General features: G+C 36.5%; 1 protein-coding gene across 2 annotated transcripts in view; it reads left to right on the top strand.

The window, feature by feature from the left end:
* GABRG3 (gamma-aminobutyric acid type A receptor subunit gamma3) overlaps positions 1-18,903 on the top strand; it is a 337,250-nt gene that overhangs the window by 270,276 nt on the left and 48,071 nt on the right. For both annotated transcript variants that reach the window (XM_032201704.1, XM_032201711.1), the window contains exon 6: positions 17,751-17,888. In XM_032201704.1, the coding sequence (XP_032057595.1) occupies positions 17,751-17,888 (138 nt within the window). The remainder of the gene's footprint in view (positions 1-17,750; positions 17,889-18,903) is intronic.

The following is an 18,903-nucleotide window of genomic DNA, read 5'->3' as shown; positions in this document are numbered from 1 at the left end:
TTGAAGATTTACAGAAGTGCTATTCTTATTAGTTTTTAAAACATAGTAGTCCAGACTGATATGCAGTGAGATACAAACTAAAGAATTATGCACAATGGAAGGATACAGAAAAATTATTAGAGCAGCCTGTTACATGTAGTCTGTGCACTTTGTTGACATACTAATTTGGTGTCATACATATCTTCAGTACTGCTGTTCTACTAACTCCCTTTTCTTGCAAATGTTCATTTTATAGTCCCATGGAAGGGACTTCTGAGGTCTGAGCTCAAGCTGTGTATGTCATAAATATCAGCTACCACAGTGTCTAACTTCAGCTGCATTTTTCATTTTTCAGCAACCATAAAGATCAGGATGGTGTAATTTGGATGTGTGTGTGGGCTTCCAGTGCATCGGGCAACTGTATGTATGTAGGAGACCTATTGCAGCTTCTGGGAATGGAGACTGAACATATGACTTTCATGGTAATCCAGACTGAGATTGATGTCAGGCTCCTTGTGTCCCTGGGCGAGTTGCCTGTACAGTTAGGAAAGAAGGGAGAGGGAGAACAAATTCAGGGTGTCAACGTTTCTGCATTCTACCCCAGGAGCAGGGAGCAGGTGAGGGCTCTACTTTGCCTTCTCACCCACCAACAGAGCTAATGTGTGAGAAACAGCAGAGTCTCAACCAGAAGCATATGTGACTGCCTCCTCAGGCAAAAAGATCTGGGAACAGGATCATGGTGACTTTTGGTCTTTGCTCTGTAACAGCACAGTAACATGCTTCTTTCTCTGTATCACATGTCAAACCCCAAGTAAGTCTTAAAAATCTCCTGAGGATGAGCTCCATCATCACTGCCAGAGTTCTAACTTTGTCTGTGCACTTCAGCCACAGGACAAGTTTAGCTTTGCAGCTGCGCTTCCCTGAAATTTTTCTAATTACACTGTCACATTTAGAAAGGATGCAAGAAATACACAGGATAGTTCACATTTCCTGTGATAGTTAAAAAAAGGCAGCCACTGCTTTTAAAATGATTGGGATTTTTGTTTGGTTGGCTTTGTATTTGTGTTGTTGTTTGTTTCTTGATAAAAATTATCTAGCAGTACTTTTTTAATACAAAAACGCACCTGGAAGTGTGACTGACAAATGAATTTCTCCCTTCAGCCCTTATCTCCTCATGGTTTATATAAACTCTGCTATGGCAGTCTACTTTAAAGGTGAGACTTTGAGGCCCCTTTGGTCATTAAAATTTACTTCATATTCCAGTTACCCATAGCACCTTGTTGAAGCAATCTGCTAGTCAGCCTTTGCTGCAGCATCAACATCTACCTCTCCATATGTCATAACTCAGAATGGTTTCAAAATGTAGCCAGCTTTAAAGGGCTTGGCTTTGCTTCATTATAATATAGATGAGCAGCAGGTGCCATCTCATTATGAGATGCTGAGTCTGGAAAAGTGACTTTTCACTCTTAAAATTCTCTTGACTTCTGTACAGTTGTAGAGGAAACGTGCCTCATGAAATGATCTCTTCAAAGCATCTGTAGCTATTATAACCTCCTAAAAATAACTCTCACCCATATCTTAATCTCATCAAAAAGTAAGGGGAAATATAAGCTTGAAGTAATTGCTCAGAAACTGGATGATATTTTTAAAGAGAAGCAGACCAAGGGGTCTCCATGCATCAGAAGGCTGGGCTACAAGGAACAAAAAAAAAGCTGACCGGTTTTTCACCTAAAGGGAGGATGTTTGCATGGTGTCCTCTCACATGTGCCATCCTGTTGTTCTGAAGTGAGGAGCACTTCAGCTAATTAACATCTCCAGCATACTAATTAGCACCTCTAGAAACATGAGAAATATATACTTTTCTTTTAATAATACAATGGCTTAGAGGCTCGAAATAGTTGAGTATCACAATAGGAAGCTCTGTGGAGCAAATGGCAGTGTGTACAGAGTGATCAGCAGGAGAAGAGGATACTGAAGTAAAAACTTACTTGCCAGTAAAAACTTTAAATAGTGGGTGCCACCCTCATGTCCTCAGCAAGGTAAGTGAAGCATAGAGAGAATCCTATCTTCTCTCTGCCACTGGAAAGCATAGGCGATTTCTCTCTCTCATTTTTCTCCTCGCTATGCCATTTCTCTGAGTCTTTGCATCCAGATATGGGGGTGGTAAGCTGAAGATTGATCCAGTGTAAGTTATATATCCTTTTAAAAAATAAATAAATAAATAAAAATAAATAAATAAATAAATTGAAGATGGACATAGTATTTTCTGGAGATGATTCTCTTATCCTAACCTACTGTAGGTTTTATCTCCCTCTATTCTGAGGTTCAGTACCTAGTTTTGCATGCTGTTCAAATTGTCTAACCATGCTGAAGTTGATGGACTTGGACTCTTGGACTTCAGCTACATTTTCACTCCTTACCTATCACACAGCTTGGTTTGTGGAAGTCCATGGGACCACTGTCAGTGTTATTTGTCAATAATGATGAGTATTCCTTTGATTCTGTGAGTGCTGCTGCACTGCCTGCTTTGCAGTGTGATAGCCTTACTGTTACTGTTGTTTTGTTTGAAAATTTCTTCTGCCAAACCAGCTGAGAAGACAGGATGGTTATTATTCTATCTATGTGTTTATTTATGTTGCCAAATTAGCAGACATGGGAAACTTTTTGCAGAAAAGAGCAGGATTTATCACATACAGACAGATGGTTTCATTACAGATGGTCTAATTTCTATGAAAGGTGTGGGGACTGCTTGACTCTGTACAAGCAGCCCTGGGCTTAGGTGACCCCTTTCAAAGGAAATAGGAAACCTTTGACAATTAGGACAGGGAGACTTGTACAGATAGATATGCTGCTGTAATGAGTGGGCGGTTCTCCTTCCCTTAACTGAGAAACATGGTTTTCATTGTTAGTAGAGTCAAGCCTGAATAACTGGTCTATTATTCAAGATATAGAGCTCTCATGTTCACAAAATTGTATCCTTTCTTTATCTGGGAATCTTGTAACAGATTAGTTCAAGTTTTCAAGATATTCAGATTTCACTTTGAACATTATCTGGTTCCTTTCTCACTGGGATTCAATTTGAAAGACGAAACAAATGTTGTCTTCTGTGCCTGTCTCACCTGCTATTCTTCTGCGTGTTCCAGCATGCAAGTATAAGTCAAGGAGCATAGTTTGGGCTATAGGGTTCTTCTTGCTCTCCTCCTTCACTTGTGCATTCATTCTTGCTATCTTTATTTCCTTGATTTAAAAGCCTCCTCCTGGCGAGTGAAGAGAGGCAACACTAGGACAGACATAGTCAGCAACAGTCTGCTTTCTGGGGCAGCAGTGTGCCTGTTTCTGATGACTCTTTGGTCTGTGCCAGAGTCCTGGAAAGCTTGTACAAGATTTAAAGACTTAGACCCACCATCTGAGCCCATTACATCCGAATTGCTTTATTCCATGTTTCAGTGAATCATCTCAGCCATAGGACATGCCATGTTTTTTGGAGTTTGGCTTCCCATCCTGGCAACATTTTGAATGATTGCTGCCTCTAGCATCTTCAGCAATCTGTCCTCAATGAGCAGACAGACAGAATGAAGATCACTTGCTCTGCATTTTAAATTACCAGGAAGAGTAGGAAACAGCTGGGGGAAAAGGAGATAATTAAAACATATTTCTCTTCCAAAATACTTTCAAGGAAAGGCAGTGCAATAGGCTGGAAAGATAGTCCAGGACTAAAATTTGAGATAAAGACAGAAGTTAAAAAGGGTGAAGATAATGTAAATGGAAAAGATCTGGTGTCAGTGGTGATCTGGGTGGGGCACATTTTGAATATGCACATGAATACATGTGGCATGAAACAATAGAACTTCAAGGCAAGGTCATCAGTTACAGTTGAAAAACCTATGCTTGCTGAAAAGCAGAAAGCAGTGTCCAGGAAGTCACATTCCTGCCGATAGGTTGAAGGATGCAGTCTCTTACTTATCCGTGTCCCTGGCCAAAGCCATTTGAGCAGGTTAAATCTGAATTAGACACACCATCTGCCAAATCACTGTGTGGTAGTAGGAGAAGATCCCTTGGGAGGGATGGTAAAACAAGTAGCACTGCTGGAAAAACTTATGATGAATGCAACACAAGGGAACCGATATGCTACAGACAAGGTCAGGAGATGTGTGGAGACTGAAAATTGAGACGTTGAGCTCTGCAACATGCATTGGGACTGGATGAGTCCACATTTATATTTCTAAGAGCAGGTGCTCTTTCCCCCTCCCCTTCTTTGCAGAACGAGTCCTCTAAACCCGTCAGAGTAGCATGGTATTCCCAGCATCAGCCAAATTTGTGACCGCAGGAACAGTGAAGCTAATAAAGACTGGTATCTTAAGGGCATGCAACTTAAGGATGAGTGTTTGTGGCCTTTCTCTGATCCTTAATAAGTCTACAGCCTTTTCCTCCTTTGGGGGCATTATTAAGAACTGTCTTCCCTGTTTGTGATCTTTTATTTACAGAATACATCAACTGTAAGGTTTACCTTCTTCCGTCAAATTTCACTAAAACCCATCAATGGGTGCCAAAGTTATTGAAGCAAGGGCAGACACAAACATACACAAGGAGTATAATTACATAAGCCTCATTTCCTAAGTGAACCATGCTAAAAAAGATTTAATTACTGTAACTTGGCCCAGAGACACATGAAGCAAAAATTGCTGAGCTTTTGATTTTCTGACTTTTTTTTTTTTTCCTACTAATACTTGTCAGTATGATTTATACTGGGTCTGGAATAGCCATGAAGTGCACTTTTCAGAAGATAGGTGTTCAGGTTAGAGTCAGGATGTGAGGATTAACAAGAGTACAGAGCAATTGAGAGCCTGGGGAGAAACAGAGATTCAACCTATCCCAAATGTCTACAAAAAAAAAGGATTTTCACAAATAGGATCTTGCACAAAGAATCTCATTGTTCTGTAATGAGATTCATTTATTTTTTGGTCTAAATACAGACACACACAAACATTTCTTAAAAAGGGTTTCCCATGAGCTGGATATACAGATAATATTTTCTTTCAGAAATATGGGCACATGTTTTGCAAAAACAAATGATTCTGACAGCACCTGGCAGCTGCTTTGTGAAAGTGGTATCCTTGCCTTTTTACCAGCTGTAAGAAAGGCAGGTATGTGAATTAACTAGGGCCAGAAAGCACCTTTGCCTGGGGCAGGCCTGCCAGGCTCCCAGTGCCACAGAAGTTGAGGAAGGGATTTTCTGGCATAGCTTGGAGCACCTCTGTAGTCACAACATTTTGTTTTTTTTTATGAGCTGAGAAGGATGTCTGGTGGTCTGGAAGGACTTGGGGGACCACAGCCTCTGGAGGATTCAGAGCTGTTGAAGTCAGTTGTGTGGTGTGCTACTATACAACACTGTCACTTTAGCTTCAGGGGAAAATGAAGCAGAAAAAACTACCTGTAGATGGTACATAGACTTATTTTGTTCTCAGAGAAGTTACTGAAGAACAATTCAATACTTCTCAGTTAACTATGAGCAATGCTTTATATGAACTTAAGAACTTTATATGAACTTAAGAACTGAGGAATACTGCATCACATGCAAAAATGAAGGAAGCATGAAGGAAGTACAGCTATTGTGGTTTAATCTGGCAGGCAGCTAGACACTGCACAGCTACTCGCTCGCTCCCTGTCCCCTGCAGAGGGATGAAAGAATCAAAAAGAAGAGTACAAGAACTCATGGGTTGAGATAAAGACAGTTAAATACTAAAGAAAAATTAAAAAAGAGGAAATAAAAGGAAAAATATATATATAATATAAAAAAGAATAAACAAAGCAAGTGATGTGTAATACAATTGCTCACCACCAGCCAAGAGATGCCTTGCCAGTCCCTGAGCAATGGCAGCTCTTCCGGCCAACTCACCCCAGTTTTGCTGCTTAACATGATGCTATATGGTATGGGATATCCATTTGGGCTGATATCTCACTGGCAGGACATCACAAGAAGCTGAAAAATGCTTGGTTCTGTGTAAGAACTGCTCTGAAACAATTAAAACTTGAGTGAGTTTTAATTGCTCATCCTAAATCCAAAACACAGCGCCATACCAACTACTAGGAAGAAAATTAACTCTATCCCAGCCAAAACATGGATGACATCTGATCTCTTCATTTTATTAGGCAAAAGTATTGGTGAGTTGGCTTCTTCAGCCTTAGCTCCACCACAGTCCTTCAATTTTAGAGCAATAATCATAGAATCATAGAATCACAAAATGGTTTGGGTTGGAAAGGGCCTTAAAGATTGCCCAGTTCCAACCCCCCGACATGGGCAGGGACACCTCCCACCAGATCAGGTTGCCCAAAGCCCCATCCAACCTGGCTTTAAACAGTTCCAGAGATGGGGCATCCACAGCTTCTCTGGACAACCTGTTCCACTGCCTCACCATCCTCATAGTAAAGAATTTCCTACTCATATCTAATCTAAACCTACCCTCTTTTAGTTTAAAGCCATTGCTCCTTGTCCTATCACTATACTCTGCGATAGAGTCCCTCCCTGACTTTCCTGTAGCCCTTCTTTACGTATTGGAATGCCACTGACTGAGTGAGTACATACTGATCAATTGATTAGTGTCTGGGACCAAAAATTGAGAAAGAAGCTATCAAGAGACTCAGAATTTATCCTATAGTATAGTATAATATAATGAAATTTACAGTCACTGTGATACACGGACTCATCACAGTAATGTTGCTGTGATCAATGTGTACCTCAAAATGTGAGAAAAGGACATGGGATGGTGCACTACACAGGAGTATTGTATAATTTCCATCAGTGAGTGAGATGAGATATATATTAGATTTTGGGAAAGAAAGGCATTAAATGGAGAAGCAACAACCCTGAGACGCTTGGAAAGTAAATTTCCAAACCAAGGCGCCCATAACTATTACCAGAGAAGATGCAGGTTGTATTTAATGGATTCAAAATTAATGTATATACTAATTCATCATAACACTGTTGCCGATGTCTAAAGAAAAACAGTGTGCAGTACTCTTCCTAATTTAATGGAGTGTGAATATAAATATATCAGAATCAACAAAGTGTCCTGTTTGTGTGAAACTTCATTTCATCAGATAATTTCTAATGAGCTGTTACTAGATCTTAGACATAGCCTTTACAGAAACTACTCTTTCTGTAAGCATTATGGGATTCCAAAAGTGTGTTAACATGTATCATTAGTTGCCTACTCTTGCATGCTATGCCAGTAAAGTGCAGACAAGTTCCAGGGAGCTGAAATTGAAACAAGCTACAAATAATATTCCTATTACAAATAACAGGAATCTTTGTTGCCTTACTTTAGACTGCTATATATATATATTTTTCATTTTGTATGAAAGTTCACATGTGTGCCAATGACTAAAAAAAGTGTGTAAATGCTGATAAATCTACCTATAGAATGATAACAACCACATGAATAAAGTTTTTTTCTTTGTTTCTTTGTAAAGAGCTGTTAGACTGAAAACATCTGAGTGGAAGAACCTAGATGTAAATAACTGTTCCACATGTTAAATTAGATTGTGATGTAAAACAGAAAGAGAAATAATGAGTCTTTCAGTGAAAAAAAAAAAAAAAAAAAAAAAAATATGGTTGGTTTTCCTCTCTCTCTCTCTCTTTTTTTTTTTCTCTCTCCCCCTTTTTTTTTATTGTTGGTTATTTGGATGTTTTTTATTATTTGTTTTTGGTGGTGGTGGTGGATTTTTTCAACAGCTGCAAAAGTACTTCAAAAATCTTTGAAAAGATAAACTCACCTAATCTTATGCCTTTTTTTTTTTTTTCTTTTTGATGTAGTTTATACTGTAAACTGTCATTTTGTTCTGTGAAATGACACTGGAAAAAGATGCTGCATTTTCAGTTTTGAGCATTCTGGTGCCCAAATTAATTATCTTTTATTAACCATTTGTGACACATTCTGAGAATACTTGAAGACTTGATAGTCTTGCATGGAAATCTTCAATCATAACCTGCTTCCATTGATGAAACACTACACATTTCTGAAGGCTTCTGGAAGCTCATAGGCTTTTCTGGTATTCCAGTGGTTTTCCAGTGAAGTCTGAAATGGGTTTCATGGCAATTCAGAAAATAAATAAATAATAAATAAATAAATAAAAACATTATTGATATCTGGTTCCATGGGTGTTAAAATGTATTGGACAGGCTAGTCACAAACCCTGTGGACTATGTAAACTTAATATATAACTACAATTATTGTTGTAATTGAAATAGGATAGAAAATTTATGTACAGGCGAAAATGTGCATAGTTTGCCGTATATTTCTACCCCAAGAACTGGTAAATAGGTGGATGTTATTACTTCTGTGGATGCTATTACTATTTCATCTTAGCAGCTACTTTCAAACAGTGAATGTCATTTGTTTTTAACTATACTTACCCAATTATTATTATTATTTTGTTTGAGAATACAAAATATTCTTCCCTCTCTTAAGAAATGTAGGATATTCCTTGCCAGTTATTTCTATTTACTTTTTACAAGGAATAGCTTATTCACTTATATTTACATGTTGATAAACTACATTTCTAATCATAATATTGTGTTATCAAATTGTTAATGGATACCCTTTGTCTAGTTGCATTCATACTTAATATAAACTTACTTATAATTGATTAGCAGTTGGAATATCAGGATTATGCGTGTTTAGTATGATCTTTGAACACTTTCTTCTTCATGTGAGAAACATAAAATGAATGCTCAGTGTTAAAAAAATCCTCATATCAAATATTGAAATAAAAAGCTTATATAGTTTACTTGCAAATGAAAGGAAGAAACCTGTAAGTAAATTATCTCCTTTTCCCCCATTTGCAGTAAAAAACAGAAAACTTTACAGGTGTGTTTTTATTTTTTAATTTTCTTAGCTCTTTATGACCATCTTGTTTACATTACTGGAGTTCTGACTCCCTGACGGAATCTTAGCTTATTCATTATATGATTTCAGATGATACAAAACACATTTTCCCAGCAATTTGTCTAACAAAGCAATGGATGAAGTAAACAATGTTGTCTTTCGCATTAGGATAGTCTTAGCTAAATCTTAGCAGTACTAAGTATCTAGTATCTAGATACTAGTACTAAGTACTAGTATCACTGAAGATAAAGTTAACTATTGCCATTAAAATGCATAACTACAAGTAGCTTAGTAATAGTACAGTAGCTTATAATAGCTTCTAGCTTATAATACCCAAAGTAGTTGAAGTTGATAATGAGCATTTATGGGCTATGTGTAATGTGCCTTGCTAGGAAGCCTGTTCCAGTGTTTGACCATCCTCATGGCAAAGAGATTTTTCCTAATATCTAGTCTGAACCTCCTCTGGAAACATGAGAAAATCCTGCATACATCATAATATTATTTGACAGTCACTTACAAGCTCTATAGAGAACTGTTTTTTTGTTTTCTCATTCGAGTTCATGTAATCACCTAAACTCAAAAATGTAGCTGCTAGAATATTCATTTTGCACTGTTTGTTTTCTACTATGGAACTCAATGTATACATTTAGCAGTACAATAATAAGGCTGATCTCTCAGTAGTAGCATACAGCTCTTGAAATCTCAACATCACTCAGACAATATTGTAGGCCCCATTAAATACAGATTAAGGAGAGGAGAAAAGGCAAGACTATGAAATAGCTATGTGAGTAAGGAAAAATCAGTGCACATGGTGAGAAAATTAAATTCCATTTCTTTCTGGCACCTTTGTAATAATCAGAAAGCACCTAAATACATGGAGAATAGAACAAATATATATTCCAGAAAAATTCAGATCAGGAGAGAACCCAGACTAGGAAAAACAATTTCAGGGCTTGATTTTTTCTCTGCAAGACAGTGGCAGAAAACTAAAGGTAAAATCTTCACATTGTTCTGTACGCTATAGAACATGAGGTTGGGGTGAAGCATCTATTCCATAAAAAGCATGAAATGTGTATGGCTAAGCAAGATTTCTATATACGCCCTTAGTATATAGATCTATGCAAGAATGCTCCTTAGAAAAGGTGCAATTTATATCCAGTAAGCCAGGAGCAAGATGATCCCATCTGCCATTAATGATAAGAACAGAGTTGCAATATAGCTAAATTAGACAAATCTGAACATTTAGCAGGTGTTCTAATTATCAGTGGAATAATTTGTGAGATAATCTGCTAGCCAGAGCAGTGCAAAGAGATAGGCAATAGCATTTGCTGTATGTGAGGCTTCTGAAAATTGCCTTCCAAATAAAACTGTTAGCAAGCAGTAAAAACAAGTATATAAATAAAAATGCATAACAAAACATTAAGATAGGCTGGATGACGATGACAAAACTGTTTGTTTGTTTGTTTGTTTTGGGGGGGTGGTGGTGAAGTCATTTGCAAGACAATAGAAAGTGGGATTATAGGGACAATATATGACAAAAAAAAAAAAAAAAAAGTTTTCCAAAACAAATCACTCTTGGTACCAATTTCAAATGAATTAAAAGGAAAAATGTTTGTTAGGCATAAAGACGTGCAAAGATGTGATGTTGAAATAGAATTGCTATAATTTCTAAATATGATCTCAAACTATTCCACCTATGATATGATTGAATATGATTTCTCACTACTGGGGCTGTTTGTGACCAAATCATAGCACTCATAGATGAGAACTATCTGTTTGATTTTAAAAGAAAACTGTGATTGTTTCAGAAAGTAGCAAGCAGAAAAGCCACATCTCAAAACATCTTCAATAGAAAACATGTTTCTCTTCTCAGTCTAGTCTTGTTCATTCTTTTTCCTTCTTTCCCTTCTCATTTTCACCTTTTATTAGCTTTGCTGTTTTCTCTGAGGTGAGATTAGAATTTGTCTATGAGTTGCAAGAAATGAGGAAAATGTTTGTTTACCTCCTGCAAGATCTAGTTAACAGAAAATCCTTCTTTTGGGACTTCCTTTGCTGACAGCCACACTTGTCTTTTCCTCCTTTCTATTTTGAAGGCCCAAAAGATGCACTGATGCCACAACTTCCTCCCAAAAGTTAAGCTACTATGTAATATATCAGTAAATTGTATTAGTGTTCTAGCACTTCTCTCAAAAAAAACAGAATTAGTCCAGGGTAAAAGGGTAATTAATCATTACTGTTGATGATAGTTACTGGATCCTCTAGTTTTTTTGCCAAAGTGATATCACAATCATATTAAAATACATTTTAAGTAGAAAATCTTTCTCTCTTCATTGAAAGATGTAATCAGGGCAGTTTTAGATCCATTGTTCTACAGTTATAATTATGTTGGTCGATTTTTTCATGAGCTAATGTACAGTTAATAAGGTGTCAATTACCAATGAAAGAAAATAGGGCAAAGAATAACATTTATAGTTACTGTAGTTATCACCGAAGTGCAATTATCTGCAACTGCTGAAATAAATCACTTCAGGTTTTAAAGCTATCTTTACAGCATTCCTGTCTGTCTTTTTTTATTATAGCTGCCTTTTGAAATACCTCATCATTTTTCTTTTTTATTTTTAAATCAGTGAGAAAACAAAACAAAACAAAACAAAACAAAAAAAAAAAAAAAACAACTTCATTTGTGAACAGAGAACTCAATCTGCATTAAATTGTTGTTTTTTTTTCCATAGGTCCTAAGTAAACACAAAGAAATGTCTCAGTTCTCTTACCCTACTTCTCTCTACCCTAATAACCATTCTGAAAAGACATAATGAAGCTTCTATACCCCTTATTTTTATTTTATTCTACCTTAAACAAGTTGAAACGGAACTTTGCACTTTCTGTGATACAATTTTGCTTAATAAGTGCATGAAGTCATGAAATCTAAGGTAATGTCATTTTTAATGGGGGAACCTGAAGGATTCTTCTAGTTAAAAGCACATACACCTTTTGAGGACAAAAATCAGACAGATACAGGATTACACTGTGAAACCTCTACCTCTGAAACACAGAGAATTTAGGATTTTAAATGCAGTTTGCTGTCCAATGAGGAAGCATTTAGAAATACAGATAGCAAGAAAAAAGCTCAGACAGCATCTGATTTGCCATCCATAGCATGGTACCAGAGAAAGTTGCATTTCTGGACTTCATTATCCTCTTTGTCTGACCAAGGCAGTGTTGACACAGGTCTCCCAATTAGCCTGAAGAAGAATTTTGCATCCAAGGAAGCAAAGTGTGTATGGAAGCAGCTGGCTGCAAGGTGTAAAGGGCTATCTCAAATGGCCTGTATCTAATTGCGTCAGGGTATCCTTCTCTCGCTGGAGTACGTTAATCAGTAGCAGTTCAATCTACCACACACCCTCCATGTCTGTGGTGTAAACTGAGTACTAGCTGATGGCGACAGCTTGTCTGTCAGATCACACTTTCTCCTGACTTCGAGAGTATCTCTACCACCCCTGGAAAAGCAGAACATTCCCAGAATCCAGCTATGTTTTTCAAATATATACTCCAGTCACAAGCATCAGCCTCCTGGCAGATACTTAACCGAACTGATTCTTCATTTCTTGCCTGCTTCCCCTACATTTTCAGCTTTGCTGCTGATTAACTCCTCATTGCTCACTCTGGGCATATAAATTTTTCTAAATCTAGGAAGGAGATATGAGTTTCCTTGTTTCATTATTCTTTCTACTACAAGCAGGGTCTGTCTGTGTTATATTTGAATACTAAGTGAGAAGAACCAGCAGTAAAAAAGAAAAAAAAAGATGTCTAAAAAGTCAAAAGACTTTTTTTTCTTCCTTTTTTTTCTTTTTTTTTTTTTTTGTTTCCATGTCTCTCATTTTTATTAACTTCAGGAGGATGTTTCCAATAAAAGATTTTTTGGATGGAAGTTTGTTCCTTCAGTTGTCTGTGTCCTTTTTGATATGACCCCTTTTTTGCTGTCTTCCTCCCTTCTATACCCTTGCTAAAATAGATTCATTATCACACAGAAAAAAAGGTAACACAAAGAAATCAAGCATTGATCAGAGATGCCCAAAACAGCAACAGCACAGGGGAAATCAAGATTAGAGTCAGTATGCACTAGTAGGCATGAATATATCAATGCTCATATTATGGAAGTTGCTGATGTTTCATCAGGACTGATTCCTGTAGCAGATGTTCTTCAAGTGCCACTTGACACCATTTTTCTCTCCTACCTTGTGACTGCACACATCTATCCAGCCTGGTGATGTTTCTGGTCTTGACCATTACTCCAGCAGTTTGGTAGAGGCTTCTGTGCAAACCACTTAGTCTCCAGAGAAAGTGAAGCAGTATGAGCATGAAGAATTAAGTTTAACTATTTTTAACCTGTCAGTTATAAATGCTATGGTGGTGATGTGAGAAGATGTGGTAACATGACTTCAACTATTCCAATAATAAAAGGGAAATAAAACAAAATCCACAGACTCTCACAGGTTGTCATGACAATTTGGCTTTCTGTTATAATAAGTTTACCTTCCAAACAGCAAAAAATGCATTTATTACTTATCCGTGTTTCCATTACTGGAGTTAAAATCAGTGGTACACTTTGTAAATACGTATGTTTAAGCCTTTGAGTAAAACATCAAGGTACCAATCATTTGTATTAACTGGAATAGCCATTAAATATGTTTGGTGAAAGTAAACAGGAGGTATTACATGGATACTTCCTACACGGCTCTTAAAGAAATAAATTCAACAATTTTTTTCTTGATTTCTTTTTACAAATGCATGTAAGTGCCAGTCTTATGAAAAAAAAATGTTCAAGGTGCTCTCTTTGATACATTAGAATATAAATCTTAAACCTTTGGAAGATATGAATAGCTACAACAGAACATACAAAACAACTATCAGGCCAAAAAAAGGCAGAACATAAAGGCACACAAATAAATTAATGGGAGGGGGAGGGTGAATGGAGGTCTTAGGCTGAACAGCTCCTGAGTTTCATATTACCAGAGCTTGGACAGCTGTAACACAGAAGTGTCATTTGGTTGTTGGGGTTGTCTTTTTCCCATTCTGTTTTCCTTGCTGACTTACTAGCACCCACTGAAAACCCTCCTTGTTCTCTTGGAGTCTTGCTCTGCTGCAGAATGGATATTCTCACATACCCTAGAGTAAATTGTCAGGTTAAATACATTTGATAGAAATTTGATTAGCATGGATGGCTTGATGCCACAAGGTCAAGAATTTAAGGTAATTTACTGCCATTTGGTATGCTGATGAAGTGAAAGAAAACAGATATTTCTATAGATAATATATTCATAGTTGTGTTGTAGGCTGAATAGTAGAGCTTGTGTTTTCTTCTGGAAACACTGAAAACTCCAAGTCTGATATTTTCTAAAATGATACATTTATAGTGCTAGAAGTAATTAGGCTATATACAAGAAATATTACTTATCACTGAAAGTACCATTGTGAACAGTCATTGTCCACTCTGAAAGTTAGATAAATCTTAGGTGTGAAATACTGTTCAATCAGATGTGTCATTTTTTCCATAAGAAATATTATATTTTTTAAATGAATTGAAAAAGAAAGTCACCCAGCACTGGAGCTGAACATAACAGCAGTTATTTAAAAGGTTGAAACTCCCATTGAACCACACATACCTGCCTCCCGTGATTTAAGTAACCCAGCCATTGTAAGAGCAGATGTCAGTATCTGTGGATAAAAGGGAGTGTTACTGAAAGGGCATGATTGTCTCCTGAAGTCAGTTACTTACTATCTAATGGCAATGAGTAATACTGAAAGTAGTCATTCTCAAATTGAATCTGTCTCTTAGACAAAAATACAGGAAAAATACTGAACAACGAGAATCATCAACTTGCTCCTGACTATGTGCTACTTGTACCAGGATAAATAGCTATGTCTTACTTCATACAACAGCAAGTTTCACATGTTACTGACACTGTAATGAATTTTAGGTGGGCTACCCATGGGATGAAGTAGAAAGGCCAAAAATCAGGCAGAATCATAGAATCATCTGGGTTGAAGAAGACCCTTAAGGTCATCAGATCCAACCTAACTGTACCAAGTCCACCACTAAACCATGTCCCTGAGCACCACAAAGATGTCTCTTAAATACATCCAGGGATGGGGACTCCATCACTTCTCTGGGCAGCCCGTTCCAGTGCTAGACTGCCCTCTCCATGATGAATTTCTTCCTGATATCCAATCTAAATTTCCTCTGGCAAAACTTGAGACCATTTCCTTACTTTCTATCACTTGTCACTTGAGAAAAGAAACCAACATCCTTTTTGCCGCAGCCTCCTTTCAGGTACCAATAGAGAGCGATGAGGCCTTCTCTGCACCAGATTAAACCTCCTCATTTCCCTTAGCTGCTCCTTATATCTTGTCCCTTTCTAGTCCCTTCACCAGCTTTGTTGCTCTTCTCTGCACATGCTCAAGTAACTATATTCTTCTTGTAGTAAGAGGCACAAACCTGAACACGGTACTCAAGATGCGGTCTCACTAGTGGCACATACAAAGGGGCAAAGAAGTTGAATTAAAGACTAACTGACGCAACTTTTTCAGTAAAGCTTGGAAGAAAAGTAAAATGTTCATTTTAGATCCATCTAAAATAATATGTTTAAGAAAATGTTACTTCCAGGATATTTAAAATATTTTTACTTGCAATAATTATGGTTAAACCTTAATAAAATAAAATAAAAATATATATTTGAAGTTAAAAATTTAAAGATTTAATTTTTAAAATGTTCGACTGAAATATGACAGAGCTGAAATCTTTAATTTTGAATATGTCAAATGAAATAAGTTGACACTTTCAACTCTCCCGAAACTGTTCTTTCCTTCCAAAATATTAGTGAACTCAGTGTGTCACCAAAGAAAGATCCATACTCTCTGGAGTTATCTCTTGCTGATCAAATTTCTCCTGTCATAATGCAAACACAATCCCACATTTTTAAGATCCTAATATTTTGGTGTCTTCAATGTGATTTTTATGAGAGAATATTTTTGAATTCACCTGAGAAAAGGGGTCCTGCCTGCTACAAAATCTGCAAATCAGTGCTTTGGGCAACAAGTTCTGCAGTGTGAGCTGGTGCAGGGAGTGCAAGAGGACAGTGGTTTCATTTCCTCTGTATTGGGTAGCACATGCATACTAGGAGGTACAGAACACATTGGCAGCCTCCCTTATAATCCCAATTCTGCTTTGAAGGGAGGGGACAATTCTGCCACTGCCACCTGGTGTGAGAACACAGCAGCCACAGTATGATGAGGAGGACATCTGATGCCTCTTTTGTCCTGAACTGTGGGGAAAAAAGTATCCAAATTAAACCAAGTTAAGGCTTTTGAGGTAAAATGTAGGCCTTTCAGTTAGACAAAGACATTGTTTGGTTAGAAATGTGATCAGAGTGCTCAGTCAAATAGGAGCCAGGCTCAAGGAGATTTCAGAGTATTCATGGCTAAGGCCACCAGACCCTGCAAAGCTCTCTATTCTTTCACTGTACCTCTGCATCTTCTGCCGTAATCTGCCAGTCAAAAAAAAAAAAAAAAATTAATCTTTAAATCAATCTCACAAACTGGCACAACAGAATTGGCAGTGAAAATTGCTTGGCAGCAAGAGATCTTGTGGAGAGTGGCAGGGCTTGTGCTTATTATTCATTTGGGTTCTTCATGTGTTGTTCCTTTATTTACATTGATGGAAAATATGTGAATGTTACATTTTGAATTAACACATAGTAATTTTGTACAGATTAGAATTGAGGGACTTGTGGGTAATTTTCATGCTGTGTTATGAAAAGGGATAAATGAGGTCATGTACACCTTATAACAATGCCCCAGTGGGATGAAACTTTAAACAAGCTGACAAAATCGCAGATAGGAACACATCAAAGAAATAGCACCATGACCACAGAAGATGTTTTGCAACGTAAATATCAAAACTTATTAGTAACTAATGGGGAAAAAAAATACTGATGAGATAGGTATATTAACTGCCTATTGTTGTTAGGTTTTTAATTTGCTTTGTAATCTACACCTACTGTATTAATTTTTAGATGAATAGGAATGTATTGGATTATGCATTAGAGAACAATCTAGTCTTAACTGTTGTGGGCATGTTGTTTTCTAGATGGTCTATTATTATGATTAGGGCTGGTTGAAAATTTTCTGTTGGACTGCTATTGGAAAATGCAGTCTCTTACAAAAAAAAAAAAAGAAATTAAATATTGGCATGAGAATTCTGTTTTCTAAGTTCTAAATTGATAAAGACTTTCAGAAGCTATTTCAGCTGTGTAGATCAGGTGATGCCTTGTTAAATACTGTGGCCTTTAAAGTAAGATGATGGCATAATCACATTAAGAATCCCAGGCTAATTAAAAAATTCACAAGTTTCTGCATTGTTTTGAGTTCATTTTGGAAGTATAGTAGCACACATACCATTAGAACTATTGTCACATTTAAAACAATCTGTCCTTTTCAATTGTTTACATCTTCCCCACCAACATTTTTTTTTCCTTTTATTAGCTTTCACAACTTATTTAGAATGCATGTAAATCAGTATATTTACTATGTCTGGATGTCTGGACTTCAAATCAATGGCATCTCTGAAGAAATCTACTTTCGATAGAACAAATCAGAATTTTTCTCCATTGGGAAAAAAAAAATCATGCAGAATCATAGCGTTCCTCGAATTACAACTCTATTTTTGTGTGCCTTGTTACTCTTTTGTTGAATTCTGCCACCAAGATCACTGACAAAGCATCAGATCAGAAATTGAGTTGTTCTCAAATATGAGGCAGATACTTTTCGGCACCATCCTTTTTATGGAATAAAATGTATATATGTATTTATTTATTTATTTATTTTTAGATGGCTACCCTAAAGAAGAAATGATTTACAGATGGAGAAAAAACTCAGTAGAGGCTGCTGACCAGAAGTCTTGGAGACTCTATCAGTTTGACTTTATGGGTCTCAGAAATACTTCAGAAATTGTGAAAACCTCTGCAGGTAAGAATGACACAAATGGCAGTGCTTATTTTAGAAAACTACATATTTCAAAATGTTTATTCCAAGTTTGCTTTCATTCAAATGTAAGTTGATTGTCATGTGTATCTATGTTGACATAAGACCTCTAAAGTGAAGACTTTAAAACTGTTGGCTTTGGTTAACTTCCTTTTTTTGGTTAACTTCATTTTCTTTTTCTTTACTCTTTATGTAATTTCACAAACTAAAGAATAAATGATACCTTGGCATGGCTGTTTGTTATATACTTAAATTTTTATATTATTCTCGGTTAAGTTTATTTAAGCTATTCCTGCATTGAGACATATATCTTCACCATAAATTAAAGATTTTAAGCACAATGGTAGGGTTAGTGATGCTAGAACCTTTCTTGAGTAGTTAATCATTTAGCCACAGGCTTAGTATTTTTCTTGATATTTCAAAGTCACTCTGTTTCTCAGCTGATATATGCCTTTGCTAATGACCTTACTGACTGACTGTAATTAAAATCTAATAATGCCTCTTTTATTCCTTCAGAAGTATTACTCTTTCTTGTAATAACAGCAACATGGGTAAAAAGGTGTTTAAATAGCATGTTAGCTGAGCTGGATAAGTTCTTACGAAATTCAAACACTATCAAAACTTTATGCATGACTGAAGTAAGCTTCATGATTACTCTGATTCTGTAGTAAGCTCTATGATTATCATTTGTTAAGTCTTCTCTCAGCCAGAGACCTATTAGAAGTAACCACCTGCTTAACTGATGGTAAATTTTTGAAAATCCTATTACTATTATTATTATTATTATAAGCAGTGTTATGTTACAATTTGGGAAACACTGAACAATTAATAAAAATGATTAATCTCTGAAACTACTGCTGTTGGGTGATTGCCTACCAACTGACATTACTAATGTATTCTCAGGACTGGATAGCAACTTTTATTTTATTTTATTTTTTAATGAAACGTCACTAAAGTTTTAGCGAATATTTTGTTTTGGTAATTTAGCAGATCAAAATGT

This window comes from Aythya fuligula, chromosome 1, assembly GCF_009819795.1.
Source record: "Aythya fuligula isolate bAytFul2 chromosome 1, bAytFul2.pri, whole genome shotgun sequence".
In the NCBI taxonomy this organism is placed as follows: domain Eukaryota; kingdom Metazoa; phylum Chordata; class Aves; order Anseriformes; family Anatidae; genus Aythya; species Aythya fuligula.
This window is presented reverse-complemented; position numbering and strand designations above follow the sequence as displayed.